General features: G+C 46.0%; 1 protein-coding gene across 4 annotated transcripts in view; it reads left to right on the top strand.

Annotated features, from left to right (window-relative positions):
* The window catches only part of IQSEC2 (IQ motif and Sec7 domain ArfGEF 2), a 203614-nt gene that overhangs the window by 172295 nt on the left and 15955 nt on the right, over positions 1 to 15364 (top strand). For all 4 annotated transcript variants that reach the window (XM_088453404.1, XM_088453402.1, XM_088453405.1 and 1 more), the window contains one exon: positions 9837 to 10714. In XM_088453404.1, the coding sequence (XP_088309530.1) occupies positions 9837 to 10714 (878 nt within the window). The remainder of the gene's footprint in view (positions 1 to 9836; positions 10715 to 15364) is intronic.

Here is a 15364-nt window from a genome sequence, read left to right as displayed (position 1 = left end):
GCTCTCCTTCCGCCTTGCAGATCCAGAAAGCCATACAGTCCTTGCTGCAGGCATGGGTAATTGTACCAGTTCCTCTATCTCAACGAGGGACTGGATATTAATTCTGGTTCAGAAACGGAATGGGTCTCATCGGCCTATCCTCAACCTCAAATCTCCAAACAAGTTCCTCAGGGTGTCCAGGTTCAGGATGGAAACCTTACGATCCATCATACTGGCTATGGAAACTGGGGATTACATGGTATCACTGGACATTCAGGATGCATACCTACAGTGCATCCGGAAAGTATTCACAGCGCGTCACTTTTTCCACATTTTATGTTACAGCCTTATTTCAAAATGGAATAAATTAATTTTTCTCCTCAAAATTCTACACACAATACCCCATAATGAGAACGTGTAAAAGGTTTTTTTTTGAGATTTTTGCTAATTTAATTAAAAAAAAAAAACACTAAGAAATTACATGTACATAAGTATTCACGGCCTTTGCCATGAAGCTCAAAATTGAGCTCAGGTGCATCCTGTTTCCACTGATCATCCTTGAGATGTTCCTACAGCTCAATTTTAGTCTACCTGTGGTAAATTCAGTTGATTGGACATGATTTTGAAAGGCATACACCTGTCTATATAAGGTCCCACACTTGACAGTGCATGTCAGAGCACAAACCAAGCATGAAGTCCAAGGAATTGTCTGTAGACCTCCGAGACCTCCGAGGTACAAATCTGGGGAAGGGTACAGAAAAATATCTGCTGCTTTGAAGGTCCCAATGAGCACAGTGGCCTCCATCATCCGTAAATGAAAGAAGTTCGGAACCACCAGGACTATTCCTAGAGTTGGCTATCCGTCAAAACTGAGTGATCGGGGGAGAAGGGCCCTAGTCAGGGAGGTGACCAAGAACCTGATGGTCACGCTGTCAGAGCTACAGCATTACTCTGTGGAGAGACGAGAACCTTCCAGAAGGACAGCCATCTCTGCAGTAATCAACCATTCAGGCCTGTATGGTAGAGTAGCCAGACGGAAGCCACTCCTTAGTAAAAAGCACATGGCAGCCCGCCTGGAGTTTGCCAAAATGCACCTGAAGGACTCTCAGACCATGAGAGACAAAGATTGAACTCTTTGATGTGAATGCCAGGCGTTATGTTTGGAGGAAACCAGGCACCGCTCATCACCAGGCCAATACCATCCCTACAGTGAAGCATGGTGGTGGCAGCATCATGCTGTGGGGATGTTTTTCAGCGGCAGGAATTGGGAGACTAGTCAGGATAGAGGGAAAGATGAATTCAGCAATGTACAGAGACATCCTGGATGAAAACCTGCTCCAGACCGCTCTTGACCTCAGACTGGGGCAACGGTTAATCTTTCAGCAGGACAACGACCCTAAGCAATCAGCCAAGATCTCAAAGGAGTGGCTTCAGGACAACTCTGTGAATGTCCTTGAGTGGCCCAGCCAGAGCCTAGACTTGAATCCGATTGAACATCTCTGGAGAGATCTGAAAATGGCTGTGTATCGACGCTTCCCATCCAACCTGATGGAGCTCGAGAGGTGCTGCAAAGAGGAGTGGGTGAAACTGCCCAAAGATAGGTGTGCCAAACTTGTGTGGCATCATATTCAAAAAGACTTGAGGCTGTAATTGCTGCCAAAAGTGCATCAACAAAGTATTGAGGAAAGGCTGTGAAAACTTATGTACATGTGATTTCTTAGGTTTTGTTTTTTTTTTTTTTATTTGCAAAAATCTCTAAAAAACTTTTTACAAGTTGACATTATGAGGTATTGTGTGTAGAATTTTGAGGAGAAAAATGAATTTATTCCATTTTGGAATAAGGCTGTAACATAACAAAATATGGAAAAAGTGACGTGCTGTGAATACTTTCCGGATGCACTGTACATTTTCCCATAACGTTTTCTCACCAGCGTTATCTGCGGTTTGCCATACTGCAACAACACTTCCAGTTTCGGATGTTGCCCTTTGGCCTATCCACGGCTCCAAGGTATTTACAAAAATTATGGCTGTCTTGGCATCGCACCTATGGAGTCAGGGTATCCGGCTCCTACCATATCTGGATGACCTCCTCTTGTTGGCGAGTTCTACAGAATTGCTTCACCACCACCTGCAACTGACAGTTGCTTGTCTACAAGCACACTTCTGGTTAATCAATTGGAAAAAGTCCTCCCTAATTCCCTCACAGAGGATGGCTCATTTGGGAGCCCTTCTGGGCTCTCACTCCAGAAAAGAACTCCACGGTGCAGCTGCGAGCACGCAGATGTCTCCGCAGTCGCCGGAGGTCAGTCCACTCGGCGATGCAGGTTCTGGGATCCATGGTGTCCACATTCAACATGGTGGAATATGCTCAGTTCCACTCCGAGCCCCTGCAGGGGCTGATCCTCTCCAGGTGGAACAGATTACCCCACCAGATGAGAGCTCAGATGATGGTACTCTCTCCGCAAGTGCGTCTGTCCCTCTCTTGGTGGCTACAGACATTTCATCTAACCAAGGGTCGCCCCTTTTGGATCCCGGACTTGATACTCCTAACAACGGTCGCCAGTCTCCGGGGATGGGGCGCAGTGACCGGGCCACACTCCTTTCAGGGCCAGTGGACAACAGTAGAGGCAGCCTATCAACATATTGGAACTTTGGGCTGTGTACAGGGCCCTCATGATGGCAAAGCACATTCTGTGTGGAAAACCCGTGCAGGTTCAGTCCAACAACGCCCCCACAGTGGCTTACCTCAACCATCAAGGTGGCACTCGAAGTCGGGCAACAATGACAGAAGTGTCATGCATTCTGAGATGGGCAGAATCTCTTCTCCAAGCCTTTTTGGCAGTGTTCTTTCCGGGAGTTTTCAATTGGGAAGCGGACTTCCTTAGCCATTATGAAGTGTGTCCAGGGGAATGGTCTCTTCACCAAGAAGTGTTTCAACTCCTAGTGGACATATGGGGTATCCCAGAGGTGGACCTCATGGCCTCCCGACACAATCACAAGTTACCAGTGTATGGGTCCAGAACAGGAGATGCCGAAGCAAGCCTGGTGGATGCTCTGTCAGTGAAATGGACCTTCCGGTTTGCGTACCTATTTCCTCCAGTCTCCCTGCTTCCTCGAGTTCTTCAGAAGTTCAAGCAAGACAGAGGCACTGTCCTGCTGTTGGCTCCAGTTTGGCCCAGACGTCATTGGTACTCAGATCTACGGAGTCTCTCCATCGACACTCAGTTTCTGCTGCCTTAACGTCCAGACCTGTTGTCTCAGGGTCCTTGCCTTTACCCGGACCTGGATCATCTATCTTTGACGGCGTGGCTCTTGAGACATCCCTCCTAAGGTCAAAAGGTTTCTCTAGCTCAGTCATCAACACGATGCTTAGAGCGCTTAAACCTGCCTCCGCCAGGATCTACCACAGAGAGTGGCATACATACTGTATTTCAAGTGGTGTCGTACAAGAGCTTATGACCCTCAAGTGTTTTGCATTTCCAGAATACTGGCATTCCTTCTAGCTGGATTGGACCTCTGCCTACGCCTGGCCTCGTTGAAAGTGCGTGTCTCTGCACTGTCAGTGTGGTTCCAACGTAGAATTGCTCTGCTTCAGGATATCCACACCTTCCTCCAGGGTGTCCTCCGGATTCAACCTCCCTTTGTTCCACCATTGGCTCCTTGGGATTTGGCAGTAGTTCTTCAGGCCCTCCAGGGTCCTCCATTTGAACCACTAGATTCAGTGGAACTAAAGTGGTTAACAGTTAAGACTCTGGCTATTGCATCTGCCAGAAGGGTGTCAGAATTGGGAGAGCTCTCCTGTCATTCTCTTTTTCTGATATTTCACCAGGATTGGGCGGTGCTTCGTACTCGCCCTGAGTTCCTTCCTAAGGTGGTTTCTAGTTTCCATAGTAATCAGGAAATTATAGTAGCGGCCTTTCTATCACCAGACCTCTCGGCAGGTGAAGCCTCCTTGGATGTGGTCCGCGCCCTCAGGGTTTATGTGGACCGTACCTGTTCTCTTCGGAAATCAGATTCCTTGTTTGTGCTCTATGAATTTCACAAGAAGGGATGGCCAGCCAATAAACAAACATTGGCTAGATGGCTTCGTATGACTATCTCAGAAGCTTACACGCAGGCAGGTCTGCCTGTTCCGACTTCTGTTACAGCTCATTCTACTCGGTCTGTGAGTCCCTCGTGGGCAGCTCGCCGTGGCACCTCGGCTGTTCAGCTTTGTAAGGCGGCCACGTGGTCTTCTGTCCAGACCTTTCTAAGGTTCTATGCATTTGATACCTTTGCCTCTCAGGATACTTCATTTGTGCGCCGAATTCTCCTCTCAGTGCAGGAGCGTTCCCACCCTTGAAAGGACTGCTTTGGGACATCCCCAAGGTCTCCCTGTGGAGCCTATGGACCCTGAAGAAAATGAGTTATGGTAAGAACTTACCTTTGTTAACTCTTTCTTCGAAGTCCATAGGGTCCACAGGGCACCCACCCTGATGCACTTGGCTTCATATGGGCTTTTGTACTGGTCACCGGTTTCCCATCTCTGTGAGAGTGATTCTTGAGTGTTCCAGCCTTCCTTCTCTCTTATCCTCCTCCGGCTTTTTACCAACTGAGGTGCCTCTGGCTCGGGGGTGGGGTATAGGGAGAGTGGACCCAATGCATCCTGGGAGCTGAAAGCTTTAACTGCGTGGTGCCCGGTTTGGTTCCCATCACCTACACCCCCAAGGTCTCCCTGTGGACTCTATGGACTTCGAAGAAAGAGAGTTAACAAAGTTAAGTTCTTACCACAACTCTCATTTTCGTTGCGCTTTACAATTAGACATGAAATATTAAGTCAAACAGAAAAAAAATTACAAATAGGAGCTTGTATATAAACATACGCTCCTCCGGCACTCTGGCCCTGATTCAGAGCCGGACGCTCCGACAGAGCGCTCGCTCTGAATCAGGGCCGTCCTACTTGATTTTTAGAGCGGCCTCCTGGCCGCTCGTATAGCTGTGGGTGACCACCCACAGCTAGTGCGATCGGCCAGGATGATGGTCGCGACGGTCAAGACCATCGCGACCATCGGACTTGCGACGCGACCCTTGTGGTAGGGTCTCGTTGCCGCAAGTCCCAGTGGACTTCTTGCTCTTACAGAGCAAGAAGTCCACCCACTGACATCACTTGTGATGTCAGTGGGGCCGGCCCCAGATGGGATCGCCTCTGTCTGGGCAGCCACGCCCCCGGCCCGTCCACCAAAGAGAGCGTGCTGTCACTCAACATCGACAGCACGCCCCATTTGTAGCGAGACCCGGAGCGACGAATTGCCCGTCGCTATCCGGGTCTCGCGCATGCACACGACGCTCCGTCGCTATCCGGGTCTCGTGCATGCACACGACGGAGCCACCTCCGTCATGCGCACTGGGCCGACAACGACCCACTTGCGAGCGCTCAGCGCTTGCTAGCGGGTCTGAATCAGGCCCTCTGTTCGCATAGGGCATGCAGCCCAATAGGCTGTGGTGCCCTCCTTATGGGGTAGATACCCCTATTTCATATAGTCCACTTGCACTAAATAAATCCCTCTGGTGAGGGTTTATGTATTTCAAGTCTCAGAGTGCAGCCTGTTATTGTGGACTATATATAAATTATAGTGTTTAGGATGCCAGCACTCCCTGTGTTAGTAAACAAATACTGGCGCCTGTTGCCCTCCTCTTTACCTCTCCTTGCAAGGAGAGGAATATAAAAACAGTGTATATAGGCGACACTCTCGGCGACTTAAAGAATCACTCCAAAACTTGTTGGTGAATTATCAACGTTTCAGAACTATTTATCAGTTCTTTCGTCATGATACAAAAAGATTGTTTTTGTATCCTGACGAAAGAACTGATGAATAGTTCTGAAACGTTGATAATTCACTAACGAGTATTGGATATTGGAGTGATTCAAGTCGTCGGGAGTGCTGTGTGTTATATATATATATATATATATATATATATATATATATATATAATATTCCAGACAAGGGGTGGCACTCCTGGATAAGTAGTGTGGATGAAAAAAACTGTAGACTTGCAACGTTTCGGTTTTAACGCAAAACCGCAAACATAATGTGAACAAACCATACCTTATACAACCAGTGAACTGATGTCAGCTGTAAGCTGATGGCCCGGCACCACGCAGCGTCCGGCGCTCAGAGGCCTATGACGTCAGGCGTGGCCTGGCCGCATCCCAGACAACCACTCAGCAAATGGGTGTGTACATGGCACCAGGGCGGACTCCACACTGCACCACGCTCAGGGCAAACCCCCAGCACGTCATTCCCGGCCAACCACGTCCCCGGCCGCCGGAGACAAAGCATCAAACAGTGGAAATCCCGGGTGCATGCTAATGCACTGCCTCGGGCATACAAAACATTGGCTGGCTGTATTTCCCCCTTCGTGCTAGGGACCTGGAAGTGACGTGAGTGAGGGCGGAAGTGCAGTTCCTGCCCATGACAGTCAGCTAAAGAAGTACTTTGTCCCCTCTTAAACAAGTTTGTTGTCCCCTCACGGGCTCGCTGCGCTCGGCTCGCTTCGGGCACAGTGGCTCGCTACGCTCGCCACATGGTTATATTCCCCCTCTTTGCCCACTTGGATGGCAGGGAATGACGCTGGACACTGATTGATGACGTCAGAGTCCTCTCCATGAAGGGGATTTAGACATTACCCCAAAACATTTAAGCAACAAAATTGTACGTGTAAACAAGGACAATGATATGCATAAACTGGTGGGGGCGGGTGTGCAAAGGAACATGAATAGGAAATTAAACCTAGAAAACATGAAAATATACAAGAACAAACATGAATCAATGCAAGGAAGCTCATGATCAATATACTACTAGAAGTACATACCTCAAATGCGAACAGTATTAACTTGTAGAAGCAGATTCACCCCCAACACAGGGGATTATGTGAAAAGTCGTTTTTTATAGATCCACACAGAGCAAAACTGTAAAAAAATAAATAAATAAGGAGAACGATGTGAAATGTGTTATGCTGGGTACACACTGGCCGATATATATGGGCCGATCAAATGATCAACCAATATATCTGCTGGCCATCGGCCAGTGTGTACAGACGATTTGTCTGAACCGCGTTGTTTATAGACATATCGCATTGGCTGTGCTGCATAGCCCATGGACAGATATGTCTGCATATATATATATCTGTCCATCAGCAAGTGCAGACCTCCCGTACACACACAGTGGCAGCCACTGGGAGGGGGGCGGCCCGGCCGCTGACCTGCCTCCCTGCCAGCGAGACCCGCGGCTGCCGGATAGATGATGGCCGTTCAGTGTGTATGAAGGACCATCATCTAAAGGATCTATCTGCAGATCACTCGATCTGCAGACATTTCTTTCCGGTGTGTACCCAGCATTAGTCTTCACAATATACAGGTCATCATCTATCACACAGCCATAACTGTAGTAATCATTACCTAACCAGAGTAACCCGTACTCCCTATGTCTCAGCAAACCAAGGAGGGTATCACAATGATAACGAATCACTGTCATTGACATGTTGCCATTATTAAGACCAGCGGGGGCCACTGTGTTCAAATCGTGGATCCATTTGGCCTCCAAGCGTAGAATGGCTTTGGCTCTATCACCCCCACTGATAGACAGAGGGATGCAATCGATTATTTTATATTTCAACGTGGCCAATCCATGGCGGAGCTCCTTGAAGTGCCGTGCAACTGGTTGATCTTGATCTTTAGTCTAGTGCAGCTCTGATCTCAGAGCGATGATATAAACCACAGATGGCAATGGATGATCTAAACAACAAATGTGCAGGTAAGTACTTGTCTAATGCGGTACCTCTTTCCAGAGTGCGGGTGGGCAAGAGAATCTCCAGTTTCTAGATAACTGCATATTATTCATTAACACTTATTTGTATAGCGCTTGGATATTATGTTGCGCTTTACAATTAGACATGAAATATGAAGTCAGAGAAAAATGACAAAAAATATATATATATATATATATATATATATATATATAATTATTGTTAAACCTCCAATAAACAAGAGCTGTGGGTTTGGGTTTGGGTTTGAGGGGAAACAAACCTAATATCCCCAATTGAAACCAGAAACTAAATTCAGGTTTATGATAATAAAATCCCATACACATGCAATAAACTGCGCTAATAACATGATAAGATTAAGTGACTGAGCAGTATGTAGAGAGAACGGCAACACAATCTATTGTGGTAAATCTCTATTTTGTGCTAAAAGCTAAAAAAAAAAAAAAAAAGTAATAAAAGCATTCTATGCTAAATTGTAATACACAGTAGCAACAATGAGTATCTCTCACTTAAGATTAGTCCCCCTAAAGATTCTATTATACAATTGAACTCATATTGTTTCTGGACTATTATGAGAACTATCGTACCCACTAACTGAACTAATATTGAGTGAAAGTGATACATTTTACATTTTAGCATAGAATGCTTTATTACTTTGTTCTTCTAGCTTTTGGCATTAAACACTACAGATCGTATTGCCGTCGTTTTCTCTCCATACTGCTGAGTCACTTAATCTTATTATATCAGTAACGATTCAATCCAACAATACTTGCAGAGATGACGGCAACTATAGGTGTTGTTTTTAAAAAAAATTTCTTGTGTGAATTTGCCCCTCAACCTAGGGGGTCTAGAATCTGCAAGCCCTTGAACAAAATGTACACACTTACAAGACCTTCCAGCAAAATTGTGAGAGTTGGGGGGGTAGGCTTGGTAGTTGTAGTGCAAAACTATAAAGTAAAGTGAGATCAAAGTTGCGTCCATTGTAATATATTGCTATCCGCAGCTGTCTACTTGGTTCCAAAGACTATTAACCTCTCCCGACAACAAGGCTTGGATAAGTAAAGGTTAGTGGCCTTACTGCAGCATCGGGAACCTCACTGTTCTGCTACTCAAACGGAGATAATAATAAAGTCATGCACCCATTACAACAAGAGCAAAAATGGTTCTATTTGCCCATACTTGTGGACCTTCTTAAAGTCTTTGCAAAAAGATCTGTCTCAAGGCCTATGTAAGTGATCACTTTCTTTTCATGTACGCTTGTGCTAGGCGACACTCCTATTCAAGGACTGGCTGCAGTGTTTTTAGGTGCGTTGGGTTTTATGCACCCCAGAACATTCATAGTCCAAAAGCTAATGTAAACGGTCCCATACACGGTACACCCACATTTTCTGAGAAGCTTCCGCTTTGTGTAAGTTCCGACATTGCCTATAGTGGCCACGAATGTAAACGCTTCGTACTTGGGATAGTTTAAAAAGGCTTTGACAGCTCTGTTGGAAGAAAGTACAAAGTACAAAGCTTCATCTTCACTTTTAACTGGCTTCCAACACCCTTGTGTATTAGACCTATATATAGACAAACAGACACAAGGGGTGGTGGCAGACAAAAATGGGTTAAATGCCTTTCTTGCAGCTAGTAGAATATGTAGTTACAGTCAGTGATAATTAACCCAGGGAATACTGTACGTCTGCGAGACATTTATGGCAACAGGATATTTTTGCTAGTGAGGGTAAATGCTTTCTGTGACGCTGGGAGTTTTGTTTTTCTATTTTCTGGATCAACACATGAATGAAAAAAGAACTTTTGGTATTGTCTGCTAATCATCACTGTAGCTGCTCTTCTGTACATGAATCATATTTGTTTTTTTATTTATTCACCTAGATTTATTTAATGGTCAATTTCACAGCTCTTCCACCAGATCGATGAGCCACAATGTATTGTTCCCTATACCACAATCTCTTAAAATACTGTTGTTGCTTTTTTCCTACGGTTAGATGTTGTTTAGAAAGCCGGTCCCTGTTATTTGACTCTAAATGGGTTTTTTTTGTTCCACTTAGGTAAAGTCTTTGGCTGAGTCCATAGATGATGCTTTAAGCTGCCGATCAATGCACTGCACAGACCCACGAGATGAAAAGGGGAGCTTGGAAAAAGGAGAAAGCAAAGAGCAACATGGAGACAGTACCGCCACTTCCTTCAGTGATGTCACTCTGTATATGGACGAGGGAGTACCTGTGTCTCCCCTCTCTCTTGACCGACCCCCGAGCTCTGATCAGGACACTCCACAAGGAACTAGCTCCCGGCAGGAGTACTGGGCAACCTCCTCCTCGCGGGAAGACAGCCGGGAGAATGGCAGTAGGCGGAGCACACCCTGCATGGAGTGCCGAGACTTTCGTATGAGAGGGGCTCATCTTCCATTGCTCACTATTGAGCCCCCCAGTGACAGTTCTGTGGACCTGAGTGATAGGTCGGACCGAGGGTCTCTAAATAGGCAGGTTGCTTACGAGCAAGAGAACTGCAGCCCACATGGAACTCTTAAACAAGCACCTCACAAACCACCCGCTCGTTCCCCACATCCACATAGACACTACCATCCAGAACCTCCGCCTCCTGACACTGGAGGGGGCAATAATGGTGCACCGGTGGGAGTTGGGGTTGGAGGTGGCATGGGAGGGGTGCGGCATCTCCACCATGGTAAACAGGAACTTGCGGAGAACTCTGATGGTGATAATGAAAGTCTAAACAGCACCACCAACTCCAACGAAACCATCAACTGCAGCTCTGGCTCCTCTTCCCGAGACAGTCTCCGGGAGCCACCCAACACGATGTGTAAGCAGACGTACCAGAGGGAAACTAGGCACAGCTGGGACTCTCCTGCTTTCAACAACGATGTGGTGCAGAGGAGACAGTACCGTATCGGTCTCAACCTCTTTAACAAGTAGGTGCTGCCTTAATGGAAAAAGGGATTCTCGGTTCTCCTAACTCTTTGCATGTAGGGGGTCGGTGCTGTACAGCAGGCAGAGAGGTTATGCATTATTGTGAGTGTGACAGGTTGGGTGACTGCGGTATCCGGTGTATATTGTTGGGATGTTTAGCCTAGACCAGTGGTGGCTAACCCTGGCACTCCAGCTGATGTGGGACTACATATCCCAGCATGCACTGCCAAAGTTTTGCTATTAGGGAATGCTAAAACTGTGGCAGTGCATGCTGGGATATGTAGTCCCACAGCAGCTGGAGTGCCAGGATTCGCCACCACCGGCCTAGACCCTTCATGTGTCTATTATAGTTCTAACGCTTGCCATACCAGTTGGTAGGAGGCGTTCGGAGGCACAGCGTAGAAGATGCCACCATAATGGCGTTATTACCTAATCTGCCAGTAAAAAGGGTCTAAAATATAAATATTGTTTTCCTCGTACAATACTGTAAAATGATTTTACGGCTGTTTTTTTATTTTATTTTTTTCTTACCCTTATGAAGAAAGCCCCCCACAATGTTGATTCAGTCGTTGAAGTTGTTGTCAGCCTGCTGTATTGGTGTAATTGATGCATTTGGGGGATAAGCTTTACCTGCTGTAGCCTACCTCTCAGACCTCACCATGGGTGCCACAGAGCAGATAGGAGAGGGTCCCCATTTAAGTTATGTCCATTAAAAATATATATATATTGAAGTAGAATTGTCCCTAAAATATTATTTCTGAGGTTAGAGTATGGTTTATCTATATGTTAGAATTTCTCTAACAAAGTACAAAGTTCATCTGCAGCATTATGGAATTGTAAAATAAATAGAATTTCTCAGTTACTCTTCTAATACTAAAACTTTGATAGTTACCATGCGGGCGCTTGTTCACCACAAAATAGGATCCAATGAGATGTTTACTCACACAGCCTAATTCAGTGTTATGGGTTACACTAGTTTTATCATCATTGTTCTCCTGTATTGTTTGTTTGTCCACCTTCATTAGGTCAGGTCATCTGTATTATTATACAATTATCTGCAGACCATCAAGTAGTAGGGAATTGGGAGCTGCTGACAGTTTTGTGCAGTCGCATTGTACCGTATATGGCCAGCATAGATTATCACTGCAAGAAGTCCATCACAACAGTGACCGTTCCTTTGCTTTGGGCGTTAACCATCTTAAGATATTTATTTAGACTTTATTGTCATTCACGCCACAATGCTGAAGCATGCACAGTTTATTGGAATTAGAGCATTCATCGGAGCCATGGACCGCAATGCTGGTCCATCTCTCCCCGTTCACATACTTATCATAGTTGTATCCACTGGTCAGGAGGGCTGCATGGATTACCCATGTGGTAGTTTGATTCCCTGATGTAATTTCAGTGCTCTGTGCATGCAACTGGCACGTGTTCAAGCTGCAGCCCACTTCATCACTGTGCTTAGTATAAGACATTGCATCCTGGCAGGTCTTTATTTTATTCTGCAGAAAGGAATCAATGGCAGCGTCATAAATAAAGAGGATGGAGGGCCGTATTCAATTAGGAGCGAAAAGTCCGTTATCGGTGATCATTTATCGCCGATTACATAATTTTCTCCATTTTCACTTATCCCCATATTCAATTTCAAAGACTTTTGCAGGTGTAAACAAACGGGGATAAGTTTTCATCACTGAATAGGTGGCGAAAAAAATGCAGAATTGGGGTGCAGACTTTAAAAAAAAAGTACCCTGCACCCCTTGGAATGTCCCTTAAAAGGTATCTGTGTTAAAAAAATTAAAAAAAATAGCATAGGGCACCCCAAAAAAATTGGTTTCGTTTTGGGGACGAAAAAAAAAAGTTGGGAAACAAACTTAAAAATTAGCGGAATAGCCTCAGGGGGGTCCCCATGTATGCGGCAGGTGTTTTCTAGAATGCGGGTGGTTGCGGAAGGTGGATTTTTAAAGAATTTTTAAAAATCACTTTATGGACTTAAAAATATGCTTGCCCCCATGTTCATGTACCCCAAATTTGATGGGACTATTTATTTAAAAAAAAAGGTAAGTGCTATTCATCACCATTTCTTTATAACCGCATTAAAGCACCTGTCACGGCCGTTTAAAAACCTCAAATACCTTTAGCAGGCCAAATCAGGGGTACCCATAGTGATCCCACATGTCAGACCATCTTTTGGGGGTGACAGGCTGATTTCCCCAAAAGTGACAGGACTTTTCGATACTTACCTTTCCGACGGGTCCTGTTTTCGCCGATTCCTAATTGAATACGGGGATATGCGGGCACACGCCCGATACTTTATCCCCACAACAACGATGATGGCGAAAAGTCCTACCTCAGACTTTTCGCTGCTAATTGAATATGAGTCTGTATTGGCAAATCTGCAAAAGTTTGAACAGAAATGTATTTTATGAGACTTCAGTCCATAAATGTATAGAGCATGGTCATTGCCTGTAAAGGTGCCTTACATACTCGCCTATACTTGCATGTACTATTTGATCCTGGACTTGCGCCATGTGCATCCCAGTGTAGCTTAGAATGATGGCCACTAAACCTAGAATTAACAAGCTACTAGCCCTCGTACCGGGACAGAACTTGGAACGTAACCTGTTTTGTTTTCTGCTATTATCTGCAGAAGCATGTGTTTTCTTCTAACAGTGGGGCAGACTTTTTGTAGGTTTAAAGCTATATTCGCTAGAATCCTGCCCACGGTTACAATTGGAACCAGCACCTCAGTGACCTCTGTAGTTCCTAGTGGTGTCATAACCGTTGATCCAGGTCACAAAATGGCTGCCTCCACTCTGTCTACGTGTCGGAAGCTCTTTAGAAGTTGAGCAAGTGTCTGAATTTACCCAAATGTTTCCTTGCCCATCAAATGCACAAGCTGCTTTTAGCTGAGGAATGTTAGTTCTTTGTTCTAGGGCTAAACATATGCTCTGACATCACGTATATCATTTTCTGTCTGTGTGTTGTGTGCTGTTATTTTGGAATCTGGAAATGAATCATCTGAAGAGAATGTGTGTTCCCTGCTGAAGTGAGCTTTTATGTAATCCAGCGTACTCGTGTGCCATGGTATATTGCATTTTTGCACACATTTGCTTACCACATTTTTCGTTCGTAATATTTGTATGATTACCAACAGATTTGTCTATAAAGATATGCAGTCAGGATGTCGGCATCAGAATGTCAAATATTATGATGTCGACATGATTGAAATGTCAACATTTGCAAAATGTTGGCTTGGACAACATATTGACATAGTGAAAATGTCGACATTGCAAGTAGGATTAGGGTTATCGCACTCTATTACAGAACCAAAGACCTCCCCCACCCACCCCACTCCTTCTCCCTCCCACCCCCCAAAGCTCCTCCACATACAAACCCGAGACGTCAGACGTTTAAGTTATTTTGAAAGCACTGGTCCTGCCCCATATATGTTCTAATAATTTACACAGAGCATTTCCGCATATCAAGTGTGCCAAGGTGTCAGTCAGTCAGTGTCTGCACCCTTAGAGAAGCACCTCCCTCATAATTTGGTAATCTACTGTAATAGAGACTCACATTCGTGCAAATATAGTTGTTGCTTTAATAACTTTAGAAGTCTGTGTAATACTGATCTATTGGTAGCTGCCATTTTTATTTGTGACACATACACATTTCTCTAATCAGGGACGCTGAGCAGGGAGGCAGGTTTAGCTTCCTACTGGTCCATACGGTATCTCTCCCTCTAGGGCAGGGGTAGTCAATATCTGGCACTCCAGTTGCTGTGGAACTATACATCTCAGCATGCTCTGCCTTAGTAAATAGCAAAACTGTGGCAGGGCATACTGAGATGTGTAGTTCAACAGCATTTGGTGGGCCGCATGTGGAATACCCCCTGTTCTAGGGTGTACACCCAGCATGAAGTTGTGCAACCACTCTGGAGAAGAGGGTCCTGCATTTGAAGCTGAAGGGGTATGTACAGTAATGCCGGCTGTCTGGTTGCGTCCTGTCAGAATACTGTCAGCGGCATCCCAATGGTTGGTGTTGGGTAAGTATACCTACCCTTCCCCCCCCCCTAACTCTAACCCACACCGCACCCTCACCCTCCCCATTAGTGCCTAAACCCCCACCTCTCCGTGCCTAAGCCTACCCCCACTCCCCCCAGTGGTGCCTAACCCTCCCGCCTAGGGGTGCCTAACCCTAACCTCTCTCCCCCCAAAACCTAACCCCATTACGCTGCCCCCCCCACACACACACACACCTCGTGGTTAACGCTAAGGGCGCCCCTGGTCTTTTTCTCCCCTTCGCTCGACAGTCGCCCCCCCCTCCTTCCCTTTCCAGCCCCCGGGGCCCCTCGTACCTAAACCTACACCCCCCCTCCTGCTGCCCCTTCCACTAACACTAAGAGTGCCACGGACTTACCTAGTTCGGGCTGAGATCCTTCGGCGTTATGGCGTCGGGATTAAGATAGGCATCGGTATTTCAAGGCCTATTTTAAGTCCCTTGTCGGGATTTCAATGTCCGTATTGAGACCGGCGGCATCGCGGCCCCCGGTCTCATAACTACATCCCATTCGCAGCCTAGGGAATGCCCAAGTGGCAGTCACATCTGGGCCTAAGATACACTGTTTCTAATGAAGGCAGTTTTACTTGGCTCTG

Source organism: Taudactylus pleione, unplaced genomic scaffold (assembly GCF_031769625.1).
Source record: "Taudactylus pleione unplaced genomic scaffold, aTauple2 ptg000579l, whole genome shotgun sequence".
NCBI classification, from domain to species: domain Eukaryota; kingdom Metazoa; phylum Chordata; class Amphibia; order Anura; family Myobatrachidae; genus Taudactylus; species Taudactylus pleione.
This window is presented reverse-complemented; position numbering and strand designations above follow the sequence as displayed.